The 24,500-nt window shown below is 38.6% G+C and overlaps 1 protein-coding gene across 1 annotated transcript in view; it reads left to right on the top strand.

Moving 5' to 3' along the window:
- LRFN2 (leucine rich repeat and fibronectin type III domain containing 2) overlaps positions 1 to 24,500 on the top strand; it is a 153,650-nt gene that overhangs the window by 102,304 nt on the left and 26,846 nt on the right. Inside the window, exon 2 of the mRNA XM_032183485.1 lies at positions 10,768 to 12,160. Within this exon, the coding sequence (XP_032039376.1) occupies positions 10,788 to 12,160 (1,373 nt within the window). The 5' untranslated portion in view covers positions 10,768 to 10,787. The remainder of the gene's footprint in view (positions 1 to 10,767; positions 12,161 to 24,500) is intronic.

Genomic DNA, 24,500 nt, shown 5'->3' with positions numbered 1-24,500 from the left:
TGTTATTTATTAAATAATAGGCATGCTTTTTGTTTACATCTGTTTGCTTTCACAGAATTTCCTAGGTTGGAAGAGACCTCAAGGTCATCGAGTCCAACCTCCAACCTAACGCTAACAGCCCTCCACTAAACCATATCCCTAAGCTCTACATCTAAACGTCTTTTGAAGACTTCCAGGGATGGTGACTCCACCACTTCCCTGGGCAGCCTGTTCCAGTGAAACACTTTCATGGTGCTGTTTCCCAGTGTACACATTCACACTGGTCAAGAGGGTTAGAAATGTACTCTACTATTTATTTACTTGTCACTGGTGAAAGTTGAGACTCTTAGCTGAGACTTAGTTGAGACTCTCTGGTTAAGTCACCAGAATAGAAAAATATAAGGAAAGCAGGCAGCGTTTCTTCCACAGGCTTCTGTGCTACTGGTACTTGGGCAGTAAAGGGGGTGTCGGGGATTGGAGTCACTTCAGCTTTGCACAGGCATCCATGGCTTCTGGCTCCCATTCACTGCTAACCTTGGATGATGATGAACCAGTGACTAACCAGTGAAAGAGCTGCAAAAGCTGTTTCTTATCTTCAGTCTCTCTTTCTGTGCCATGACTTCCATGCTTTATCTTATAGGGAAGAAAGAAGATGTAAGTTAATCTTACCACTTACATTTCTTCCCCGGATATGTAGGTCCCACTGCCCACCTTTCCAATGCAATTGTGACAACATTATCAATGACACTAGATTTGTGTTAACAAAATGTACAATGAAACATCACTGTACAAGAAGAAGGTCTGAAAAGAAGTAGAGCTGGGTTTTCCAGGAAGGACTTGGCAAGTAATCTTGGGAGAGATGTTTGAGCCAGATTGTGCCTCTTCCTTACTCATCAGCAAAAACAAGGTAGGAAAGGTGTCTTCTTTAAAGTGCACTGAGATCCTGATATGAAAGAACAGGTATTACTGACAAAAATCTAGACCTCCTTTCTCTTCCCTGTCACACAGTGATTTGGAAATGCAATGATAGAAGCAGATGCAACAACACTAAAGTCTACAATTTTAAGAACCTATCCTTCGCATGCTAGAGATAATGAGAATTCAAAGCCCTCCAAAGGAACAACGAATTATCTTTCTGCATGGGAATCAGTGAGTAGAATAGAAAGAGAAGATTTAACTGACAAGTCTAGTTTCAGCCAAAGTGAAAAGTGAGAAAATACAGTAAAGAGATAGCCAGACTGAAGAAAGAACATGGAGGCTGTGCAGGCCATGTTGAATCATGTAATGGGGCAGCAGGGGTCTTGTTTTCTTCTCAGAGCAAACTGGTTTCTTACCAAACTGTAAGCCAACCACGACTGCAAACCACTGGGGTGTATTCCCTGAATAAGCAGGCTTCTGCTACTGAATGCTCTTGCTAACATACTTAGGAATCCTAACTTTTGACATTCATCAAAAGTGAATTCAGTAGCTTTTGGGTGTGGACTTTACCTGACATCCTTCAATTTACTTGCCCATATTTCATCCCCATCATATTAGCATCTCCAAATCTTCACATGTAATTTTCTGCACCCAATTAAATTTATGAGACAACAGAATTTGTATATATGCCTTTTTTGTTTGTTTGTTTGTTTGTTTGTTTGTTTTCTAACTGTGACTCTTTAAATTATAAATAAAAGGTGAAATGCAGTATATATTGCTAATACAGAATACTGCCTAGGATATATTGGACAGAGTTTGTCTCTAGGGCAGAGAAAAAAAAAAAAAAGGCAACAAGCTCAGATTAAGGAAAAGATACCAATTTTAATTATCCTCCTTTTTCTTTGATGTGGAAGGCAATAAGAGTATATGAAGGTTTTTATAAGAGTTAGAATAAGCCAGGGATAAAGAGCTACCCGTGGAGTTGCTGTTATGGCTCAGAGTAGGGGGAATTTGGATTCAAATGATGAGAACAGATCTTGACTTGTAGACACAGAAGGCAACAGGGACTGTTGATGGACAACTGTGTCTCACACGATAGGCAGTATCTCTGAGAGGGCTGCTCCTTCATATATTGCAGCTTCCCTATGTGTTCAAAATGAGTAAGAGACAGAATAACTGATAACTTCTCTACTGTGCTGGTGAAGCAAAATGCAGGATTGCTCTAAAGAACCAGATGAATAAATGAACTGGATGGCTAAAAATAGAAAAGGGGCTCAGCTTAGCTGACTCATGAGTTTTTGGATTGAATCTGATGGAGACTGGAACACCGCATTAAAAGCAGGAGGTAAAAATAAATGCTGGGGTACATTAAATGAACAAAAGAAAATGAATGGATCTGCAAATGGTCTTGGGGGGATGGGAGGGACAAAACCAAACCGTTTCTAGTTAGGTCATTTAAAAACATTACCCTGTGCATCCTGTGCCCTTGTCATTGGGAAATCACCATCCTCCACAGATGTGGCTGCACTGGAAAGCCCTAGGAAACCAGTTTGATCTGATGTTGGTGCAATGCACTTCCATGCCTGGGAAATTTATTATACTGTCTTCTGGCCAAGAGTCACCAGGTAACTGCTCCATGGTATCAGAGCTTTTCTTACTTTCCACACAGAGCTTCTCATCAGCTGGTTCAGGCAATTCAGGGAAAGTGTCTTGCCCTTGAAGAAAAGGGACACTGCATATAGCTTATGTACATGGAGATATACAGCTGTATATTAGGTGGTCCTATCTAGGTCTCTGCCAAATGTCTAACATGGATTTTCTGAATAGATACTTTCTTTTCAATTTGTTTATTTATTTATTTATTATGCTTACAAATAACTGTCTATACATTTAAATGTTGTTCGTATTTGAAAACCATCAGGTAACTAAGCATTTTTCTTTGTCACAACAAATCAAGCAGTTAAAGCCTGTGATTTCCAGTCACTGAAGGTTGAATAATGCAAGTACAGTTATTTTCACAGGTAAAAATCATACTTCTCAACAAGATCTGGCTCTGATTATTAAGGTTACAACGGGCCACTCATGAGTTCTGGCTAGAACTAAGTAACTTTTCTGTTTAGCTAGAAGTTTTACCCACTGATATGTATTAGTCCATATGTTGACCAAACATACATGTATTATTGTGCTGGTTCTGCTTTCATGAGACTACTTTAGGAAAGGTATGAAATGAATCATTCAGAATATTTATTTCTAGTGTTTCTGAAATGTGACATTTCAGAATGTGACATTTCAAAATGTGTTTCAGAATGTGTTTTGTGTAGGTATTTGCCTAAAGTAACATATTTTTTAATGAATGAGTAAATCAAGCATGCCTATTGAATTCACAGTATAAGACTGAGTTAATTCAGTTACTATAATCAGCATTCAGAGATTAAAAATTGGACCCCAGGCTTCAGGACATATACAAATGAAACTGACCTTAGCATTGAAGGTAAACATCATTCTAGAATAAAAATTTCCATCTTCAGCAACACAAGAGACTTAGGCTAATTGCTAGGTGTAATTTTAAGCCTGTACTTCATTCGCTCCATTCTTTATATGTTCCCAGAATGAAAGCTTTTCAGTCCAAGTTTCAAGTGGCATGATGCCAGAGCAGGCAAGGTCTAGAGATTAGATATAATGGAATAGTAGTGCCTGTAAACTTTGGGTAGAAACTCTCATACTTTGTTAACTACATTATTAAATAGTGCTCCTATTTGCACAATGTGACTGCAAAAACAGTAGCCTTCACTATAACTGCAGTGTACAGAAAACTCAGGAACATGGACTTTCAAAGCCAATTGAAATGAATCGGAACAGGGCATCCAGCTGTCTGAAACACACTTTTCTGTGGAACCAATGGGACCTCTGGCTTCCCGAGGATGTGTGTGCCTGACTGAGCAACTCTCCCAATAAATGAATTGTATTGGGATCATAGAATAAGCTTGCCCCTTAATAGACACCAGAGAACCCATACAACAGCAGAATGGACTCTCTCTTCTCTAAAAAGGCTGAACTTTAATTCAAGACTTTTCAACAACAGGGATATTAACAATATCTCTCTTCCATGTTGATTCTTTAAGGCTCAAAAAGAGTTGGCCTCATGATGCATATTTCCTTTGCAAAACTCCAGTAAAGCTAGTAAAGTCTCCTCTGCTGTCTTGAAACTTACTATGTATTCTTGAAATGTGTGAGTAGTAAATATTTTGGAGGCCTCTACACTCCAAATTTTATCTGAAGTGATGAAAATGTCCCAAATGTATTGTGGGAAAGTGCCAGACAGGCAGATGCTCAAAAGTACACAGAATGTGTTCACCAAGTTTTATTTTCTCAGGAAATGAATTTCAAAAGCTTGATTAATTTTGCACATTTCTCAGAACCAAATGGCTTACAAGAATGTCTTCATTTCAGCAAAATGCTAGTGAAAGTGAGGTAGGATCTAACAGAACCGCATGTGGTTTCCTCTTGATTTAAGTTCCCTTGCTGAATTTCCTAGCAACTGGAGATGTAAGTGCTCAAGTGACACTAAGGCTGTTAAACACACTGAATGTTTGTCAGCCAGGGGTCCAGATCTTTGGCAGAGAAGCTACAAATATATTACGTTTCTTCTTGATCAAACCACTTAAAATAATAGCAATAATAATAATAATAATAATAATAATAATAATAATAATAATAATAATAATAATAATAATAATAATAGTAATAATCCTCTTGTGTGCACATATATGAGCACATACACATTTCAATTAGGGACCAAAATGCCCTTTCCAGGTGATGCCTATATCAGAAAGAGAGTCTAGAAGGGAAATGTATACCTTGTATTTCAAAAGCACACCTAAGCAGTAGTCACTAGTAGTTTAAGTGTTAAATGGAGGCAAGGTGTTGATATTTTTAACTGACTCTGAATTTTATTTAATAACAGTCGGTTTTGTTATCATCTGTCAAGTATTACAGATAGTAAACCTTTGTAGAAGTGTCCAAGGTTCTTCTTTTTGGCCTAAGTAGCATGAAATGTGAAGAGGTGACTTAATCGCAGAGTTCAACTGTGATGGAACAATAGCAAACGGATTTGTTATTCTAGAGTGTTTAGAAAGCACTGCTTTCAGTGGGAGAAACGCTATGCCTCAGTAAACTGGGAGACCTGAAATGATGAAAAAATTTATCTGTATTAAAGCTACAAGGTTCCTATGCCAGATACCATCAATGTTACAGTCCTGTACTTCCGCAGAAAAGCTGCTGTAAGGTCTGAGCTTCCCCTACTAAAATCCAGCAGTGAATAGAGGTTTGTTGGTGTATAAAGTGTATTCTGCCAAGCTCACAGCCTGGTGTTTCAGGGATGCTCAGGTTGTAGCTGAATTACATCTGACCCATCCCTGCACCTGGCCAGCTACATCGATTATTTGAGCCTTTGATAAATGCATTGCTTCAGTCTTTGGAAGGGTAAAGGAATTAGGTAAAAGTAAACAAACAAACAAACAAACAAACAAAACAGCAATGACTGGGGGTAGGGAAAGATAAGGAATGCACACAAATAGACAAAAGTTTTGCCAACAAAAGACTGAAAGAGACCAGTATCTTTCTATGTAAGACAGCTCTGATTAAGAAAATGTTGGGTGATTTCCTTGGGGAATTTTTGGATGGATTAAATCAGGCTTCATAGAGTGAGCCCTCCTGAAAATTGCTTTTTATGGAATATCCTTACCTCTTTTCTGGATCCAGTTACCTGTTATCCAGCAATAACAGAAATATTCTCACATTTAAGCCATTCCTTGAGCTATTTTCATTTGGAGGCATTCACCTCTTTAGCATACCTCTTCCTAAATGCAACCAAACAAGGACTGCTTCCAGTCCCAGGGAAGATAGAGATAGGATGGACCCCCAGCAGCTTGGAAAGGACAGCATTCACATGAAGTAAAATGCATAAATGAACCTTGTAGTGGTACTGGGATAGTAAAATATTTTGGTTGCAATCTTGCTTTTGCTGCAGTATTCAAGAAAGTTGTATAGAGTGGGAAAAAATGTTAAATTCCAAAGTTCCTTTTTTCTCTGCTATTGTGGAAGCAATATTAGTCAAATTAATATGGGAAGAGCTTGGTAAAGACAACCACAAATACCTGAAGTAGTGTGTTTTTGTAAATGTTTCCCCTCTATGATTTACAAAATGTAGAGTGGCTGGAGAAAGCAAGCACACCGTGTGTTAATGTTACTAATTCTTTTTTTTTTTAAACAAAAACAAAAACAAACAAACAAACAAACAAACAAAAAAAACCAGCTCCTAACAAGGCATAGCTAAAATCTAAGAAATCTAAGTTGCACTGTACATATGGACATCTGAAGATAAGCAGCTTTACCCCAAAGGAATGCAGAAACCTAGCTGAACAGAAAAGTCCTGATTTTGAGCCTGTGACCACCTAGATACCTGACTGACTTTGAACAACTGAACAGTGTTGGAGATGCTCACAAAACTAACGCTGAACCCATATTTCAATGTGCTCTTTTCTGAGAACAGATTCAGATGCAGAGACGTTTAATTTCCTTATTGCCATAAACATCACTAGGTGAGTCAGACATAGTTTACCTGTATGGATCAGGGCATACTGAGATCTACCTTTCTCACATGGATTTTGTCAATGGACAGGATTAAGGAATAATTTTTGTCCTGACATGGTTCCATCCCCTTTTACATGGTTTAGATTAAATTGCTTCAGAGACTACCAGTGAAACTTTACCCATTGCTGCAGTTCTTCAGGCTTTGTGGCTATGGGTTTCTATGGTTTTCTAGTCATGGAGATTCAGTGAAACAGAGATAAGATATGAAAAGGTTAAGAAAGAGGAAAGGGTAGCTCCTAGGGGAAATATATATATATATATTATCTATATATATGTATATCTATATGTCTCTCTCTCTATATATATATATAGAGAGAGAGATAAATCCAATTCTTCCAACAGTACCTACAAACCTGAAAAAAAAAAAAAAAGAAAAAAAAAAGTAAGAACGCATACATACAGTCCCCAGAAGCTGCGTTCCCATACACTAGGAGACAGTAGAATGCGAGACACTACCCAGCCACCTCTCTGTTTATTTTTTCCCTCAGCCTGTGTGCTGTGGCTATACCTTACTTGACTGGCAGTTACCTTGTACTTGGTGCTGTGATACGCAAAGGTTATTGGAATTCATATGCAAAGCTCAATGAATATAGAATTAAAAAATGCCTCAGAGACATTCCTGAAATGAGATACCAAATCATAGAAGTTGTATCTTTATGAGGAAAAATTGAATACAAAACACCAAAGTTTATGACTCTTGCACATATTAATTCATACCAATCCATGTTATAAGAGGACTAAAGAGACTATTTTTCATCTTGAGCTGAGACAGAAACCCTGCCAGATTTACTGACTTGCTGTGAGAAATATAGTTTAGCAGGCTGATAGATATCTTTTAAATGTAAATCAGAATGGTGAGCTTCTCACAGGGCTACCACTAACAGCCTGTAAAATGCTCGGTGTTGCAGGTCACAAGAGATTTGGGAACAAAGTGAGCAAACTGCTCAGCAAAAACAGACCCTAAACTTGACAATTCATTGTCTGTCTTATATGAAAGTTACCAGAACTGAAATCAAAACATTTTTGTTTTTTATTATACATCCATCTCCTTGGCAGCTACCAATTACCTTGACATTGTAGGAGACTAGATTTTAGAAGATACTACTAGAATTGTGCAGACTCCTGAATTCTTACTATATCTGTGGCCTAAGTATTTTGTCTTTCTGGAGGGAAAAAAAAAAAACAGTTGCTCTATGAAAACCCCAGATGTTCTCTTTAAGGAGCCCAGCATATTTCTGTCATCCCCTGTCTCCTCTTTGTAACCTATTGGGTTTATATGTAACCTATTGGGTTTATATGCTACTTGCTGTGTCATGAACTTGCGCTTCAGGACAATGTTGTCGAGAAGCTTACAGTGCCAGGCTCAGAAGCTTGAAGTATTGATGCTGGCAACAGATTACAAAAGCTAGAAATTTCCTCTGCAGACAAACAATATTTACATTAATACTTTCAAATGGATTCAACAACTGGAATGACAGCAGCCATGATATTTTCATCCTGGTATAGACGTTACTGATTTGTTTTCCTGCTGGTAAAAGCACATATCGTGCTCTGCATCTTTTTCATGCACGCATGCAAGCACACACAAGCAGATGACGAGCTTTCAAACCATCCACAGATGGTTTCCCCATCAGAGTTTACTTTGCCATTTAGATCTCCTGCTTCACAGCCTCCTCTTGGTGTTGCAGTCCCTATTTTCTGTAATTAAATTCTGTTCCTCCCCTCAGTTTTTTACAAATGCTTTTCACTCTGATGCTTAGAGTCAACTGTCTCCCCAAAGCTCTGTGATATTTAATGGCATCCGGAAAAAATGTGGTTAGAGAATTGGGACACTTAAAGGAGACGCTGCTCTCCTAAGTGTGCATTCACATTTATGAATAGATATTCAGAGGGTGGGAATGTAGATGAGGGAGAATCTATGAAAGGGCTTATTACTAATTAACTGTATCTATTTCTCCCCCTTTTAAACTGCTTTTTGTTTATCATTTCAGCTGGTAGAGTAATACACTAAATTAAAGCTGCAGAACACAATTATAATTAAGATTCTAAAGCCAATTGCCTGTTAGTAAACTACCAATTGATAATAATGTAAGGGATATTTATAACACTTTGCTAAGTATGCTGCAGATTTTCATCAATAACTTAGTTGCTAATCTCCAAACATTTTATTCAGTAGCCTTTTATTTACTATTGAAGGTAGGATTAGTCTTCTCAAGCCATCCTTTCTAAAAGTATCTCGCTTTCATCTTGTTTGCAGAGTTCAGCAAACACAGATGCTTCAATCCTTTCCTCTCCTATAGAATAGTAATGTTATATAATTGCCAACATCTCACCATGCAGAAAACTGCAATAACTGAACTACCATACGTAGTTCAGCACTCACAACATCTTGCATTTCTACAGCTCCTTCCTTCTGAGTCATGTTACTTTATATTCTAGGCAGGGGAAGCCAATCCACCTTAGCCATGAGAGAAATTGGCCAGTTTGGGGCACAGACCCAAAACATAAAGCTCAAGTTTTCTTTTCTTTCACAGGGAGAGCAAACAAGAATGGTTTAAACACTTAAAAAAACATTTACTAAGGTGATAGATTTTGTTCTGTGTTTGGTGTGTGTTACTAGTGGATTAATTATTAACCTTCATAACTTCTTTTAATTTTTATGAAACATCTGCATAACTGTCATTTCAGCTGTGGAATGAAATGTCAATCATTGCACTGTGGCTTTTTTTTAGTGTATGAAGTATGTTTCTTGTGTCATATGTTTGCTAAGGTTTGAGTGGCCTCCTAATACAAATTATTGGAACTATTATGAGACATTACACATTATCCCGTCACATGTACAGCAGTAAAAGAACTTGCTTAGGCACAGGTGACTGTCTACTACCTACAACGTGCAGGGAACAGCATGATTATATTGAAAACTCATGTGACTGCATGGGAATCACATCACTAGCTCTTCCACAGCAGGTAGCGTAACGAGTGGATAGCTATTATTCAGCTGAAGTGGTAGTGAGCTGAAGGGGCGTGGAGATCTGCTGTACATGTGTACTGTCAGCAGCTCTTTGTGAGATGCCTTTGGGAGACCAAGAAGTGGCATCGTGGAAGGTCAGCACTAGAGAGACAACTGATGAAGCATGAGGGTTTCTTGTGTGTTATTGTGCAGTGACTGATCCTGAAACAGAGCTGCAGCTCCTCCCAGCCACAGTTGGCCCTCCAAGTCAGCCTATAAATACTTTTTGTTTATTCTTCAAGGACAAATATGTTACAGATCAAGCTAGAAAAGCAAGTGAGAGCTGAAAAAAAAAAAGGGGGGAGGATGCAGGGTGATGGTGGTGATGGGGATATAATGGTACAAAGAGAAATGGGTGGGATGCAAGGGACAGCAGTGAATACCAAGGAGAGCTCTGATGTCACTGCAACAGGAAGAACTGCAGCGTGAGAACATGCAAGAATCAGTAAGCTTCCCAAGGTAGCACATATTTTTCCCTGCATCTCTTCAGTTTGGAGCTAGACAATGTCATCTTTCCCATAGGTTGTCTGAGCACAGGGTGAATCCAGGTGATGATTATGCAAGCAATTTCTTTTTCCTAAGCTGCCTATCATGAATTTTATTAAGGGTGGGCAAGTGAACTGACTCGCCCCAGGACTGACCAGATAATTACATGGTCATTACCAACCACATTACTGAAGGGTAAATATGCAGTTATTTTTATCCATAAAATCAGCTCTTTCAACCCTAAGATTAATTCCACATTATTATGCAGCAATATGTAATTACTATAAGACAGCTTCTACCCTCAAAGAAGCAGGCAGTAGTCCAAGTGAAATCTTTCAGTGTTTTAAGTAAGCCATGCAATCTGACAGCAAGATTTGTCCTCTACCAGCTACCCAATAAAAATTATAAAACTGTAACTAGAGAATAGGCAATTACAATGATCTGTTACCAGGCATAAGCTCTAAGAATTTCTATTCCATTCAGTTTTGGAACCAAACCCACATAAAAAAAAAAAAAAAAAAAAAAAAAAAAAGCATTATGTGGGGAAGCATGTTGTCATAACACTTAACCTTCCCATCACAGAATGTTGATCACTGTGAGTGTTACTCCTGAGAGGAAGCACTGGCAAGTCTCTCTGGAAGTAGATGTTAGATGAAGGATAGATGAAAGGTAACACTATCATAACTGCTGATGTTCCTTGTAACTCTTTTCATTTCTTGCAGGTACTGTTGCATGATTTACCATGGAAAAATTGCTCTGCAGCATCCTGGTGTTTGGAATGGCTGTCATGGTCAACGCTTGTCCCAAATATTGTGTCTGTCAGAACCTGTCTGAGTCACTGGGGACTTTGTGTCCCTCCAAAGGTCTCCTGTTTGTACCACTAGACATAGATCGAAGGACTGTTGAACTTCGCCTCGGGGGCAACTTTATTATTAATATCAGCCGACAGGATTTTGCCAATATGTCTGGGCTTGTTGACCTCACTTTATCCAGAAACACAATCAGTTACATACAGCCCTACTCTTTCACTGACTTGGAGAGCCTTCGGTCTTTACATCTGGACAGCAACAGGCTGCCTGACATTGGAGAGGATATTTTGAGAGGCTTAATTAACCTTCAGCACTTGATTTTAAACAACAACCAGCTAAGCAGCATTTCTGATGAAGCCTTTGAGGATTTTTTGCTGACATTGGAAGACTTAGACCTTTCCTATAATAACCTCCGAAGCATTCCCTGGGAATCCATAAGAAAGATGATAAACTTGCACCAGCTCAGTTTGGATCATAACCTGATAGATTATATTACAGAGGGGACATTTGCAGATCTTCAGAAATTGGCCAGGTTGGATCTAACATCCAACAGACTTCAGAAGCTTCCCCCTGATCCTATCTTTGCCAGATCTCAAGTAATTCCATTAGCTGTTACACCATTTTCTCCACCTTTATCTCTCAGCTTCGGGGGTAACCCCCTGCACTGCAACTGTGAGCTGCTGTGGTTAAGGCGACTTGACAGGGATGATGATATGGAAACTTGTGCTTCTCCCCCAGGTCTAAAAGGAAGGTACTTCTGGTATGTACGGGAGGAAGAATTTGTCTGTGAGCCTCCTCTTATCACACAACATACTCACAAGTTGCTCGTTTTAGAAGGGCAAACTGCTACACTGAAATGCAAAGCCATTGGGGATCCCACCCCCATCATTCACTGGGTGGCCCCCGATGACCGCCTCATTGGGAACTCTTCAAGGACATCTGTCTATGACAACGGCACCTTAGATATTCTCATCACCACATCCAAGGATTACGGGACTTTTACATGCATAGCAGCCAATGCTGCCGGAGAGTCCACCGCAACGATCGAGCTCTCAATTGTTCAGCTCCCTCACCTCAGCAATGGCACAGGACGAGCAGCCCCACCAAAATCCAGACTCTCAGACATCACCAGCTCCAGCAAGTCTAACCGAGGGGAAACAAAAGGCCCACCAGAAAGGGCTGTCCTGGTGTCAGAGGTGACAACTACCTCAGCTTTGGTGAAGTGGACAGTGAGCAAGTCAGCCCCTCGGGTAAAAATGTATCAGCTGCAGTATAACTGTTCAGATGATGAAGTCCTGATCTACAGGTAAACGCAATTGCTGTTTTGTTCTCTGATGATGGCAGTGGGAGGAAAACAGGATACGAAATCTTTTACTCTTAAATCACTGATTCAAATTTGAGCTGACATAGCAGTGCCACTGCCACCAATAAAGTTAGTGGTGTCTGATAAGTCTGTGCTGCTTTTGTCAATCTGTCAGTTTATCTGTTGGTCTGTTCATCACTTTTCTGTCTGTTTTGAGTCATACATTACAAATCTCTGTAGTATTCATTCTCTAACAACAACTGTTTTCAGTAACATTTCCAATTTATAAAAAAGCAATAGTACCACAGTTGGTACCCTCCTTACAATGCTTAACAAAGAAAGCAAACCTGACAGGCTGGAAGTCAGAAGTTTCCCTTTCCACCTCCTGTAGGTGGGATTGAAACATACTACTGAGAGAGGAAGCATTGTGGGAGTAAGTTTGTGCTGTCTGCCCATAACACAGGCTCTAATTATTCTGTGATTCAAGATTCAGGGTTGTTAGCAAGAGATTTTTCACCCATTTGAAAGAGCTTGTTTCTTACTTCACTAACATCTATTTTATACTACTGTAATTGCTTACAAATTTGGAACATTTAATGTTTTATACCATATTAAATGCAAGAAGAGAGAGAGATAATTTTGAAAGCAAGCCCTGAATGCTCATTAAGCTCCTTCAGGTCTACAACTCCTCTAACTTTTAATGATATATATATTTTAAAAAAAAAAAAAAAAAAAAAAAAAACAGTTGCTCTTGCAGTGAACCTAGCTATAAAAAAGCAAGAAAATTTATTAAATTGGAGGGATTAAAAATAGGTAGGAAATTGCTTAATAAAACAGGAAAGTAGTGTTACTGCTTTTTTCATTTTAGAATAACGATTGTCTTTGTCTTTGGAAATATGTGAGCTACTAGTGGAAGCCAGAATCAAGGGGCAAAATAGAATGAATCACAAATTCTTATAACTTTGCAAGCATGCTGAATCCAGTGAAGAAAAATTGGATCTGGCAGAGGAATGCTTGTGTTTGGGTTTTGACACTAATTTGAGAAGAAACTCTGCCCCCAAAAAACAGTCAGAGCCATTGATTTTCTTGGTAGGCTTTTGGTTACTGTCTGCTGACCTGCAAACCACTCTGTCTTTCTCAAACTGCCTGCAGTGAGAAGTGAGGCACTTGTCAAGTCATGGTACTCAGACTCCAGACCCCAGAACAGACCTTGCTATTTTCTTTTTTATCATATAGTATTTTTGTTGTTGTTGTTGTTGTTTATCATGTAAAACCAAGAAGTAATAAACATTTATATAATCTTTTTCACTAACCCTTCTCCTACAATGAATTGTAATTCTAATGTTGTTTACAGAACTGAATGTTAAGTTGTTATGGCAGATTTTTTTTGCAAGGAATAGTTTTGTAACAAACACATGATGAGCAGAATTAACAAAGTGATTTACTTAGCTACTTCAAACTTAGCCATTCTTTGCCAGAAGTAGGAATATTGATAAGGAAGTCCAAGGAGTATTTTTAAAGGATATTTATTCAAATACTGAAGAAATATGAGGAAATTCAGTTCTGTTCATTTCCATTCCTCAATTATAAAAGTATGTTGAAATAATCAAATCAATTAGCAGATGGAAATTATCTGCCTTACTGTACCATGGAAGTGGTATGTCAGCCTTGGGACTTGCAGCCATGTACAGTTAAGGAAAATGAAAGTCTAAGATAAAGCTTAGTAATGGTAGAGTATTAGGGATAGAATAAAAGAAAATGTGTCAGTGCCAGTTTTTCTTTAGGCAAAACTTTTGACAAGAACTCAACCAGCATTTAAGATCCTGAGCACAGCAAAAGTTTGGAAAAAAATACTCTGAAGAATGTGCAGTCATATGACACTGTATAGTCAATTTGTTACTGTGAATAAGAATATCTCTGAAACTGAAAAAAAAAATAAGTTTGTGGAGGTTGTAAGGTGTTGGAATTGATTAAATGTGTTGGTTTGCCAAGGAGGGAGATGGCCAAAGTAAAACAATGCAGAAGGGAAGTGACGTAGTCTAGTAGCTGTAGAAGTGAGAATCAGATGCCAAAAACAAAAATGAAAGAAAGATGCCATCTTGCCAGTCTGGTCTGGAGGAGCAAGGGGCTGTCAGGCAACTCTTAATTCTTATCCTGTCCTCACTGCTGCTTCTCAGTCCTTCTCAGTCATTTGGTCCTGTCACTTTACTTGTTTGTGGCTCAGTTTTCCAGAAGCACAGTGGTAAGGATAGTTCTATTTCCATAAAACTCCCACTGGGACTTTTTGAGGGTTCATTGATGATGTGTAGCTATTTTCATTCAAAGCTCTCAAAGGCACTTCACCAAAGAAAACAAATTTTATTTCCCTACATTTTGCACCAGGGGAAAATCAAACATAGGAAGATGAAGTAAATTGTCCAGCATCTAAGAGTTAATCAGTGGCACTCATATATATCAAAAACAGCTCTTATGACCTGCAGCCAGGGAACCACTCAGTCCCTTAGAGTTAATTAACTAAAGTTGTTTTGCTTTAATTGGTCAGATGCATGTCACTGCAATGACTGTGTAGAAAAACCTAAGGGAAAAGGATTTTTACAGTGCTGTGCTCTATAAAATGCTGTGTATGTGCTAAATGGGATGTGATACTGCTTAGCTACTGAAATGACAGGCACTTAATATACATTCAGATACAACAGTGTGCCAAGACTGAGGCCCACTGGCTGTGCTCAGCTTGAAGGAATCCTGCCTTAGTAATAAGAAATTTTTTATGCACAAGACAAAAGTTTGCTTTATTCTCTGCTCAGCATTTTTCATGAACATTGTACTCATAGTGAAAGAATGAAAACAGCAGTTCTTCCTCCCTGTTGGTATTAAGCTGCTTCTTGATCATTATGTAAGATACCAGTCCCATTTCTGCTTCCATCCCAGCTATGGGTTTCCATCTGCAGGAGCTACAAATAATACAAATGGGACTGCAATGGCATGTAATGACCCCATGAAAATTCACGTGTTTACTGTTGGGTGTCCTGATTTCACTGAGCTGAACTGGTATCAAAATCTGAAGTTTGGCTCTTGATAGACCAATGTCACTGTACTGAGAATTAGTGTAACGAACACCGTTTGTCTGCTTCCCATTCTGACTGCCCTTTTATTCACTGTCTCAGGACCACTGCTGAAAGTAGCAGCAGGATTTTTTTTTTCTGATCACTGGATGCAGAATGCATGTTTCTAATACTGGTCTAATGAACACAGGTCTTGATCAACACTGAGTTCCACATGACTTCCCAGTGAGAAGGAGAAATCAGAGTGAAGGGAGCAGTAGCTTGTGCAAAGGTCTCAAAGAGGCAGTTTGGTCAATATCAACTTGCAATGACAACCTCTGTCACAAAATAAATAACCTAGGGGGCTATACATTATCTTTGCCATATTACTGCCAAAAGGGAATGTTCCTTCTTTTATGAACCATGCACTTAGCCACTAGTGGAAACTTAGAGCTTCTATTTTGAGCCCTGACCTGTGGTCATGTGGGAAAAGATCCTACAAGAGGATCCTGTGTTACATACAGGTGAACACCGTTGCTTTACTGATCTATGCATGGTTCCAGTGAGCTCTTTACCTTTCTCTAGCTTGTCCTTGCGCTGGTTTTAGTAATCCTGCTGTCAAGATAATTAATTAGTTCCACCTGGAATTGAACCAGGATTCCTCTCTCTAGGAAGAGTGAGAAAAAAAGGAAAGCTTGTTTTACCTTTTTTTTTTTCCTTTTTTTTTGTTTGTTTGTTTGTTTTGTTTTGTTTTGTTTTGTTTTTCCTTTTCTGATTTGTTGCACATTCATTCCAACTTTTCTTTCCTCTTCATTCTTCTTACACTGATAATAACAGTCTTGTTCATTTTTGTGCCATTCAAACCCAGGCTACCCTGGATGGAGAAGGTGAAGCCACATCTTGGCTAACAGCTGCAAGTCTTTGTTATCTGTGTCTTGTTTGTATCGATAGTTGTTTTTTTTTCACTGGTCAAGGTTATTCAAGCATGCCCTTTTAAAGTGGAAAATATTTTTGTTGTTGTTGTTAGCAACTTCAAGTACATTTTTTATACTACTATCAACTAATAAAGTCCCTTGGCTAGCACATGTAGCTGTGATTCATGCTACTCCAGTCCAGAAAACTAGGCATACATGGGCCCTGATGGAATGGACCTATGAGTGCTGGCTTGATGTCATTGTAAGGCCATTATCAATTTTCTTTGAATTGGCACTTGGGAAAGGTGTCTGAGGACTGGAAAAAAGCACACATCACTCATCTTCAAAAAGAGAAAGAACACAGGGAAGTACAGCTTGATCAGCCTCACCTCTATCCCTGCAAAAGTGATGAAGCAACGAATTCTAGGAACCGTTTACAGGAAAAGGAAGGACTAGAAGGTGGTTAGGAGTAGTCAGCATGAAATCACAAAGTCATGCTTGACCAGGCTGATAACTTTATGAAGAAATAAGCAAATTGGTAGACTAGACAAGACAAGAAAAGAGCAGTGTATATTTTCTACTTTGGCTTCAGTAGGGCTTTTGACACCGTCTTATAAAATCCTCATTAATCTTCACTAAGGATGTGAATGATGGGCAGAGTGTGTCCTCAGCAAGTTTGCCAAATACACAAAGCTGAGATGAATGTGTGATATGACAGAGGGTCATAATGCAATCCCGACCTCAACAAGATGCAGAAATGGGATGACAGGTCCCTCATGAAGTTCAGAAAATGGAAATCCAAAGTCATGCCTATGGGTAAATTTGACCCCATGCACCAGTATATGCTGGGAGTCACCTGGCTAGAAAGTAACTTTGCAGAAAAGGTCCTGGGAGTCCAGGTGGACACCAAGTTTACCACAAGCCAGCAGTGTGTCCTTGCCCAAAGAAGGCTAATGGTATCCTGAACAGAACTAGGAGGAGTATTGCCAGCAGGTCAAGGGAGGTGATCCTTCTCCTCTACTCAGCACTGATGACATAGCACCTGAAGTGCTGGGTCAGGGCCTGGGCTCTGCAGGGCAAAATGGACACACTGGAGGAGGTCCAGCAAAAGGCTGTGAGGATGACTGATGTCCTGAAGCATCTGACATCTGAGGGCAGGCTGAGAGAGCTGGGGTTGTTTAGTCTGAAAAAGAGAAGGCTCAGGGGTTATCTCATTAATGTATATAAATACCTGAAGATGAAAGAAAGATGAAGCCAGGTTCTTCTCAGTGCTGTCCAGTAACAGGACAAGAGGCAGTGGAAACAAACTGAAGCAGAGGAGGCTCCATCTGAATATCAGGAAACACTTTTTTACTGTGAGGGTGATCAAGTATTAACGCAGGTTGTTCAGAGAACCTGTGGAGTCTCCATCTCTGGAGATACTTAAAACCTGTCCTGGACAGCCTGGTGAAGGTAAACCTGCTTGATCAGGGGGGTTCGACCAGATGACCTTCAGAGGTTCCTTCTAACCTCAGCCATTCTGTGATTCTGTGAACAACTGTAAGATTAATTGCATTTCTCATTGTCTTTTTTTTTTTTTTTTTTTTTTTTTCCCAAATTTTCCCCACCCTTGCCAGTACCTCCTGTTAGAAATCTTAAAGTGAGACTGACACTTGCTAAGAGGATGTGAAGTGGAAACAACAGATGGTTCGGTGATCTTCCGGTCTTCCCTACTAGTGAGTAGGAAGGTGTTCACACAGCAGCCAGCCATGTGCTACAGCACAACAGGTAGAGCTGCCATTTCCTTTGACACTGTAACCTAATCACTGAAGAAAAGATTTTTGTAACTGTACCTCCAGAAGAATACGGTGCAATTTGCAAAGGCCAGAGCCAAGTGAGTATAGGTATGCTTAGAGAGTTATGTGGGTTTTTAATGCAGCAACTTTTCCATCCTTCATCATTTTTTTGTAATATAAATCACCCCTAAACAGACACTGCTGACAGTAAATGTGTATTGTGCCAATCACTTTTAGCCAAGACAAGGAGTCTTTTACAAAATACACAACTTCCTATATGAATGAAGCAAAACATAAAAACAAACAGACAAACAAACAAACAAACAAACAAAAAAAAACCACATCATGAATGCAGGAAGAGCAACCAATATCCAAAAGAGAAAGGGATGGGAGAAGACCAGAGGCCTGCAAAGCTAAGTCTGTCCTGAGGCTCAGGTGTACAGGAGCAGACTCTGGGACACTTACTCTATCACAGAAATCCTACCTGTTCTGGGAAATTTAAGAGTGCCTTTTTCTTCATCTAGACACCTTTCAAAATTATTGTAGAAGTTTAAGATCCTCAGACTTATTATTGGTACAACTCAGGCACCTGCAGGCTTAATTTATTTTGAATATGGAATTGAACTAAAATATGAAAATTTGGAAAGTGATCTCTTTAGGCCTTAGTTTCCCACCTCTAAATGAGATGACAGCACTACCTTGCCTCGTAAGGATAAACACTTTAGAAAACATTGTGGAAACAGAAACTCACATAAATGAGTAGGAAAAATGCTGCTTTTAAGTCATTGTTTGGCAGCAACAGGGATAGTCACGAATTATTAAGGTGGAGCATTACATAACCATAACACCTGAATTTAACTTAGGCATTTGGGGATAGAGATTGTCTATTCTGTGTGGTGTGCACCCTACATGATGTGGAACCACATCTCAGTTTTGGCCATTGGTGTAATATACAAAATCACCACAATTTCAAAGGATGAAGAAGCCTGCAAATGTTCTGTAGAACAGGTTATACTGATCCTGCTGGCTGTGTTTTGAATTAAAGCACTGATGCAGCCACTTAAAAATGCGTATCTGAAATGTGACATAGTCATTAGATTTATGAGATATTTAGGTCTGTTTTATTTTGTAGTATTTCATACTAAAAGTGATAAAAACATCTGCACAAATTGAGAATTACTGTAGTACTACATTTCCCCTGGCTTATAAATTCACCACTGAAGAAAACAAAACAAACAAATAATAATAATAAAAAAAAAAAGGTAAGAAAATAAAAGAATGCCACCACCATCAAATTTTATATATTTCTGAAAGCTAATTTTTTCCATATATATTTTATGTTTCAGGTAGTTTAAGCATTAAATATGAATAAATGTCTCCACATCTCCAGCCTATTTAAACAGTGGTGCCATGGTTTTTATTATTTAAACAACAGAATAACGATTTACATTTACACAGAATCTTTCACTGCAAGTGTTTTGCAGACTGGCTGAACTGAGGTCACTCTACTGACCACTACTGTCATGTCGCCTCTCCGTTATATATTAGCTGTAGTTTGGCAGTCAGGTGATAGTGCAACTGCATTTTATGAACAAAGAATAACTTCAGCAATTGCACTTACGGATACTTTTACTTAGGTAGGAAGTAATTAACTGAATTTGAATTTCCCACAGCTTAGTGGAATAAATGTACCTATCCACTCCTCTATTCCATTGCATGTCAATTTGGAATGTTTTATGGCTAAAGTGCTGCAAACTTCAGGAATATCTCAGGTGTGTAAGGGGTTTATCTCCAAAAGCATTGCCACACTGGACACAGATCATGCATCAGAGGAGGTACCACCATCTAGATTGCTAATATTTCTGGCAATGAAAGTCTACTGTGTGGAGGTCTACCAGCTAATGACTGAAAACACAGAAGTCCTGCCTTGTTTATTAGTTAGAGCAAATAATCTTGACAGCCTGATGCTATAGTAAAGCATGATTATATTAATTTTGCTCTGTAGAAAGTCAAAAATACATAGTTCTGGCAATTTTAGAGAAGGCAGAGGTTTATATTCTTCAGAAAGTCCTGAACTTCTATCTTTACTTGTGACTTGGATATGGGGTTCACAACAGGTGAAGACTTATGTGTAAAGGTCTTTCACTCTTCACCCTCTTTCTCATTCCTATCCTTGTCTCAAACTTGGCTAGGCATTGAACTACGCTCTAAGGCTCAGAGCTGGTGAAAAAACTGCTTCTCCGCCGTCAGCATGTGAGCTGAGCTATTGCAGTTCCAATGTATCCAGGATACAAGTCTTTATTTGGTCAAATCATTTATATATTTAAACATTGGATAAAACAACTATTGGTATAAAGAATATCACACAGAGACATTAATCATCATGTATTAATCATTTATATTTGACAGGCTGAGATAGCAACTGTGTGAAAATAAAAATGTGAAGTCACAATCCCAAAGGGAAGCAAAAAGCCTATAAGCAGAGCAGGGAAAAGTCTAACATGGATGTTTGATACTTCAGGTCATTTGCAAGGGGTTTGCAGCAGCAGTGTGCATTGACTTCTAGAGGGTCCTCAGCATGTACAGGCTTCCTGAAAGGCTTCAGACATAATGAAGAAGCTGTTTCATAGAGGCATATATTCTGGGACTGTGGGGTTTTGTTCACCTCTGCTGAAAAATTTTCATCTCCCCTTTTTATATTTTCACTTGCTGAGAGAAGTACAGTGGCAGAGTTCATCTGTCCTTCCTCCCTTCCTCCCTTTTTTCTTTCTTTCTTTCCTCCTCCCTCCCTCCATTCCTGCCTTCCTGCCTTCCTCTTGCTTGTTTTGTTATTTGTTTTGATTTTTTTTCCTTGCAATATAAAAAGTCTTTGAGAAACAAAAAAGAAAATGCAGTGAAAATGGTAAAAAACAAAACAAAACAACAAAAAAAACACACACACAAAAAGAGTTTATTTACGGTCAATGAAGTGGGAAATAAAAATATAAAATATTAATAAATATATTAGTATAATGCAAATGGAAAATATACAAATAAACAAGAATTAAGGGAAAATAGATGTATAGCTTGGTATTGTCACTAAAGTTTTCCTAGACTGTTTTGATAAACAGTCATCCATCTGATACAGCAACTGATAAGAAAACCATTGGTCATTGGCAGTTCAGTCTGTCATGAGCAGAAGTAGATCATACAAACACTACCCAGATGGATATTTTCTTGCTTCATAACTGACTCAGAAAGGCAAAATACCAAATGGTCACTTTTCCATGTAGGAGATATGTCCCTTCATGTGAGTATGTGGGAAGTATGTGAAGGCATGTGAGAAGGAGCTTGTGACTCCAGGCCACAGGGACTGGCAGGCCAGCACCTTTCACCAGTTTGGAGGCATTCCCATTTCTTTCAAAGTTTAACAACTGTCACATAACGTTTAGTGAGGTATACGGAGAATTTGTATGTTACAACTCTAGCCCCAAGCTCTGCCTCAGGAGCTGAAAACAAAGGCAAAGAGCCTGATTCTTATCTCAGCCCCTGTTGTGCTTCTGGGAAGTATCCCTGTCAGGGGTCAGGGGTGTTGCACAGGGTAGGAATGAATTCAGAATCTGTTTTCAGCATAAGACAGCAGTACTCTTGTTTTATCTCTGCTGCTAATTATTTATTAGAGCTCATCAAAGGCTCAGCATTTCTTCTTGAGGGGAATTCACGATGAGCTAATGCTTGCCCATAACATCTGCCACATCCCCTCTCTTAGCTGCTCCAAATCCAAATGCCAGGAGCTGTCCCAACCCGTCATTGCAAGAACAAGCTATGCATTTGATACCAAAATGAACTATTGAAATAAGATTTTGATTAAGCTTCAGGTGAGTCAACATTTTGATGTCTAAATGAAAAGTTTTAATGTATTCAGATTCATACCATTCATGAATATTAACAAGCCAGCATACGGCTGCTCAGCTACCACTATCTTTGCTATTTTAAATCTAGGACAGATTTATAGCAGTTCATGTGCTGCTCTGTGCAGAAAAAAAAAAAATGTTGTCAGCTTCTGACTGCTTAACAGTAACAACTTCCCGTATCATTCATAGTCATGAAAAGTAATAACAGTTAGTATGATAGTTAAAAATATTAACTACTTAAATATTTGACTGAAGGCTTGACTCAAAGTCCTCAGGAATGAGTAACCACCACTGACTTTGCTGGGCTTTGGTTGAGCCTGAAAATCTTGTGGTTTAGGATTAGCTTTGTTTTCTAGAGAGGAAGAGGTATAAAGAAGGAGGTTAAATAGCTTGCTCAGGGTAAATTGGTAAGGTAGTGGAAGAAACAACGTCTCTCCAGAAACACAGCTGGGAGTAGTCCTGATTTAGCTTTCAATGCATTCCTAATAAAGTCCTTCCTTGCACTTCAAATGATAATTTCCCCTCTTAATGTCACAATTTGGGAAAATACAGCATTCTTAATGTTGTTACTGTTGCTAAATATATGTTATAAATCTGTTTGACTGGGGAAAAACAACTTCAGTAGTATCAGTCTTAGACCAAGGCTCTAACAGTAGAGCATGTAAGTGCGCATCAGAGGGGTCTCCTCACCTTAAAGGAATAGTTCAAAGAATGAGGCTTCATTTCCTCCATAGCTTGTATACGTAATGTACGCTTATGTATGCAAAATGCTCCATCTGATGTCTGAGTCTAACTTCTGCAGATGGTGCCTGCAGCAGGTTCACAATGCACCTGTCTTTCCAGTGCTGATCCACTGAGTTCCAGTGGGGCCAGAGAACCACCCTTCTAATTGCTTCCTCAGCTTGGGTTACAACTGCAGATATCTGGGTCACTTTAGGAAATCTTGAAAAAAAAAAAATAAAATTAAAAAAAAAAAAATAGACTCTAACAACTACTCCCAGCCTTACTAAATCTGTATTTGAAAACTTGCTCTCTCACCTCAATACCCAGGATTCTTAAGGATAGTACAGACATTTCCTTTGTTCTTCACATCTTCAATCTCCAAACAGAAAAGATTCCATAAAAACAATGGAGTCTGATGACAAGATGGGGTTTTCAGTTTTCCATGAAGCTCATAAAGGCATAATGAAAATGAGGCTCTGAGAGAGTTTGGACTATACAGCCACTCTGTAAAAAAATAAATAAAAATAAAAATAAATAAAAATAAAAAATAAAAATAAAAATAAAAATAAAAATAAAAATAAAAATAAAAATAAAAATAAAAAATAAAAATAAAAATAAATAAAAGCAGCTTTACTGCCACTGTGGCAATGAGAAAGTAGCCCAAATGTTCTTGAATCATATTCAGAAATACTGATTTATAAGAATACGAAACCTTTAGAAGAATATTTGACTGCCTTTCACCAAGTACTTTCCAAATTTGTTCCTCACTGAGAACACTGTGACAGACACCCTCTGTCTGCACCCAGGGAAGAGGTTGGATCTGGGCTGGTGAGTGCAGGATGGTTGCACTTGCTGCCTTGCCATCCCATCCTCATTAAATACACCCTGAGAGGAAGACTGACCCTCCAGGACAGTCTTTCAAGAAAACAAGAAGAGCTCAGGTTTAAAAAATGTGTTTCAGATAAGTCTGTCTTTGAAGAGGAGAAAAATAGGACCAGTGCCTTTTTTTTTTTTTTTTTTTTTTTTTTACCATCATTAATTGATAGAAAATGCCACTTACAGTAAGGATAAGTTTTTATTTGAAGAGAGGAACACAAGGAACATAAATGCACAGATTTATAAAATAAATAAAAAAATGCTTTGGGTAGACCTAGCATTCTTCACAGAAATCAAAAGACTAAATGGTATCTGCTAGCCAGCACACAGGATGCCTCTTAGCCAAGGGGTACTAAGGTTGTCTTGAGTCTCATGACCTATAATTAATTGTAGGACTGTGTAAAGAACAGATGCTTATGGCAGTAGACACCAAACAAAGACAGACAGACAAATAAGAGGTGTCTTTCCTCAGGGATCTTCTAGCCTGCAAAGGTGAGAGGAGTTTCATGTAACATCATCCCATGTCTACCTGACCAGATATCTTCAGAGTATATTGACATAAAATGTTGTGCATGCATATTATAGAGCAGCCTAGCTTTGTATCACTACTGAAGCTGTAGACTCAGCTATTTAATTCTTTGTTCTGAATTTCCTGTTATAACCTCTCTCTTACACACCAGGCTTTCAGCTTGCACACCCAGTTTGTTTTCAGAAAAAGTGTAGCTTTTTGTATGAATGCACTAATTAACCTTAACTTATGATAACAATGATTCAGATTACTTCCTTAGAGGAATGACTGAAGACTTATTTTTGAGAAGTCTAAAACTCAGTAAGATACACCACTGGAAAAAAAAATAAAGGAAAATAGGAATACAGTAGACTGAATAAATGATATAGTAATTCTTCATTACCTTTAGATCTTACAAGTCTGGTTAATTTTGGATTTCCCTCTAGTAGACAAATTTTCTGGGCAAAATATATGCACTCTGAGTGAAGAAAATTCACTCTGTTCAGGTTCAGGCCATCCAGTACAAAGTGAATACAAAATTTGTTTCTCATTTAAACTTATTTTGAAGCTTTAAGTGATGTGGTTGCATTTAGTAGTCTTTGTGGTAATGCTC

This window comes from Aythya fuligula, chromosome 3 (assembly GCF_009819795.1).
Source record: "Aythya fuligula isolate bAytFul2 chromosome 3, bAytFul2.pri, whole genome shotgun sequence".
NCBI lineage: Eukaryota > Metazoa > Chordata > Aves > Anseriformes > Anatidae > Aythya > Aythya fuligula.
This window is presented reverse-complemented; position numbering and strand designations above follow the sequence as displayed.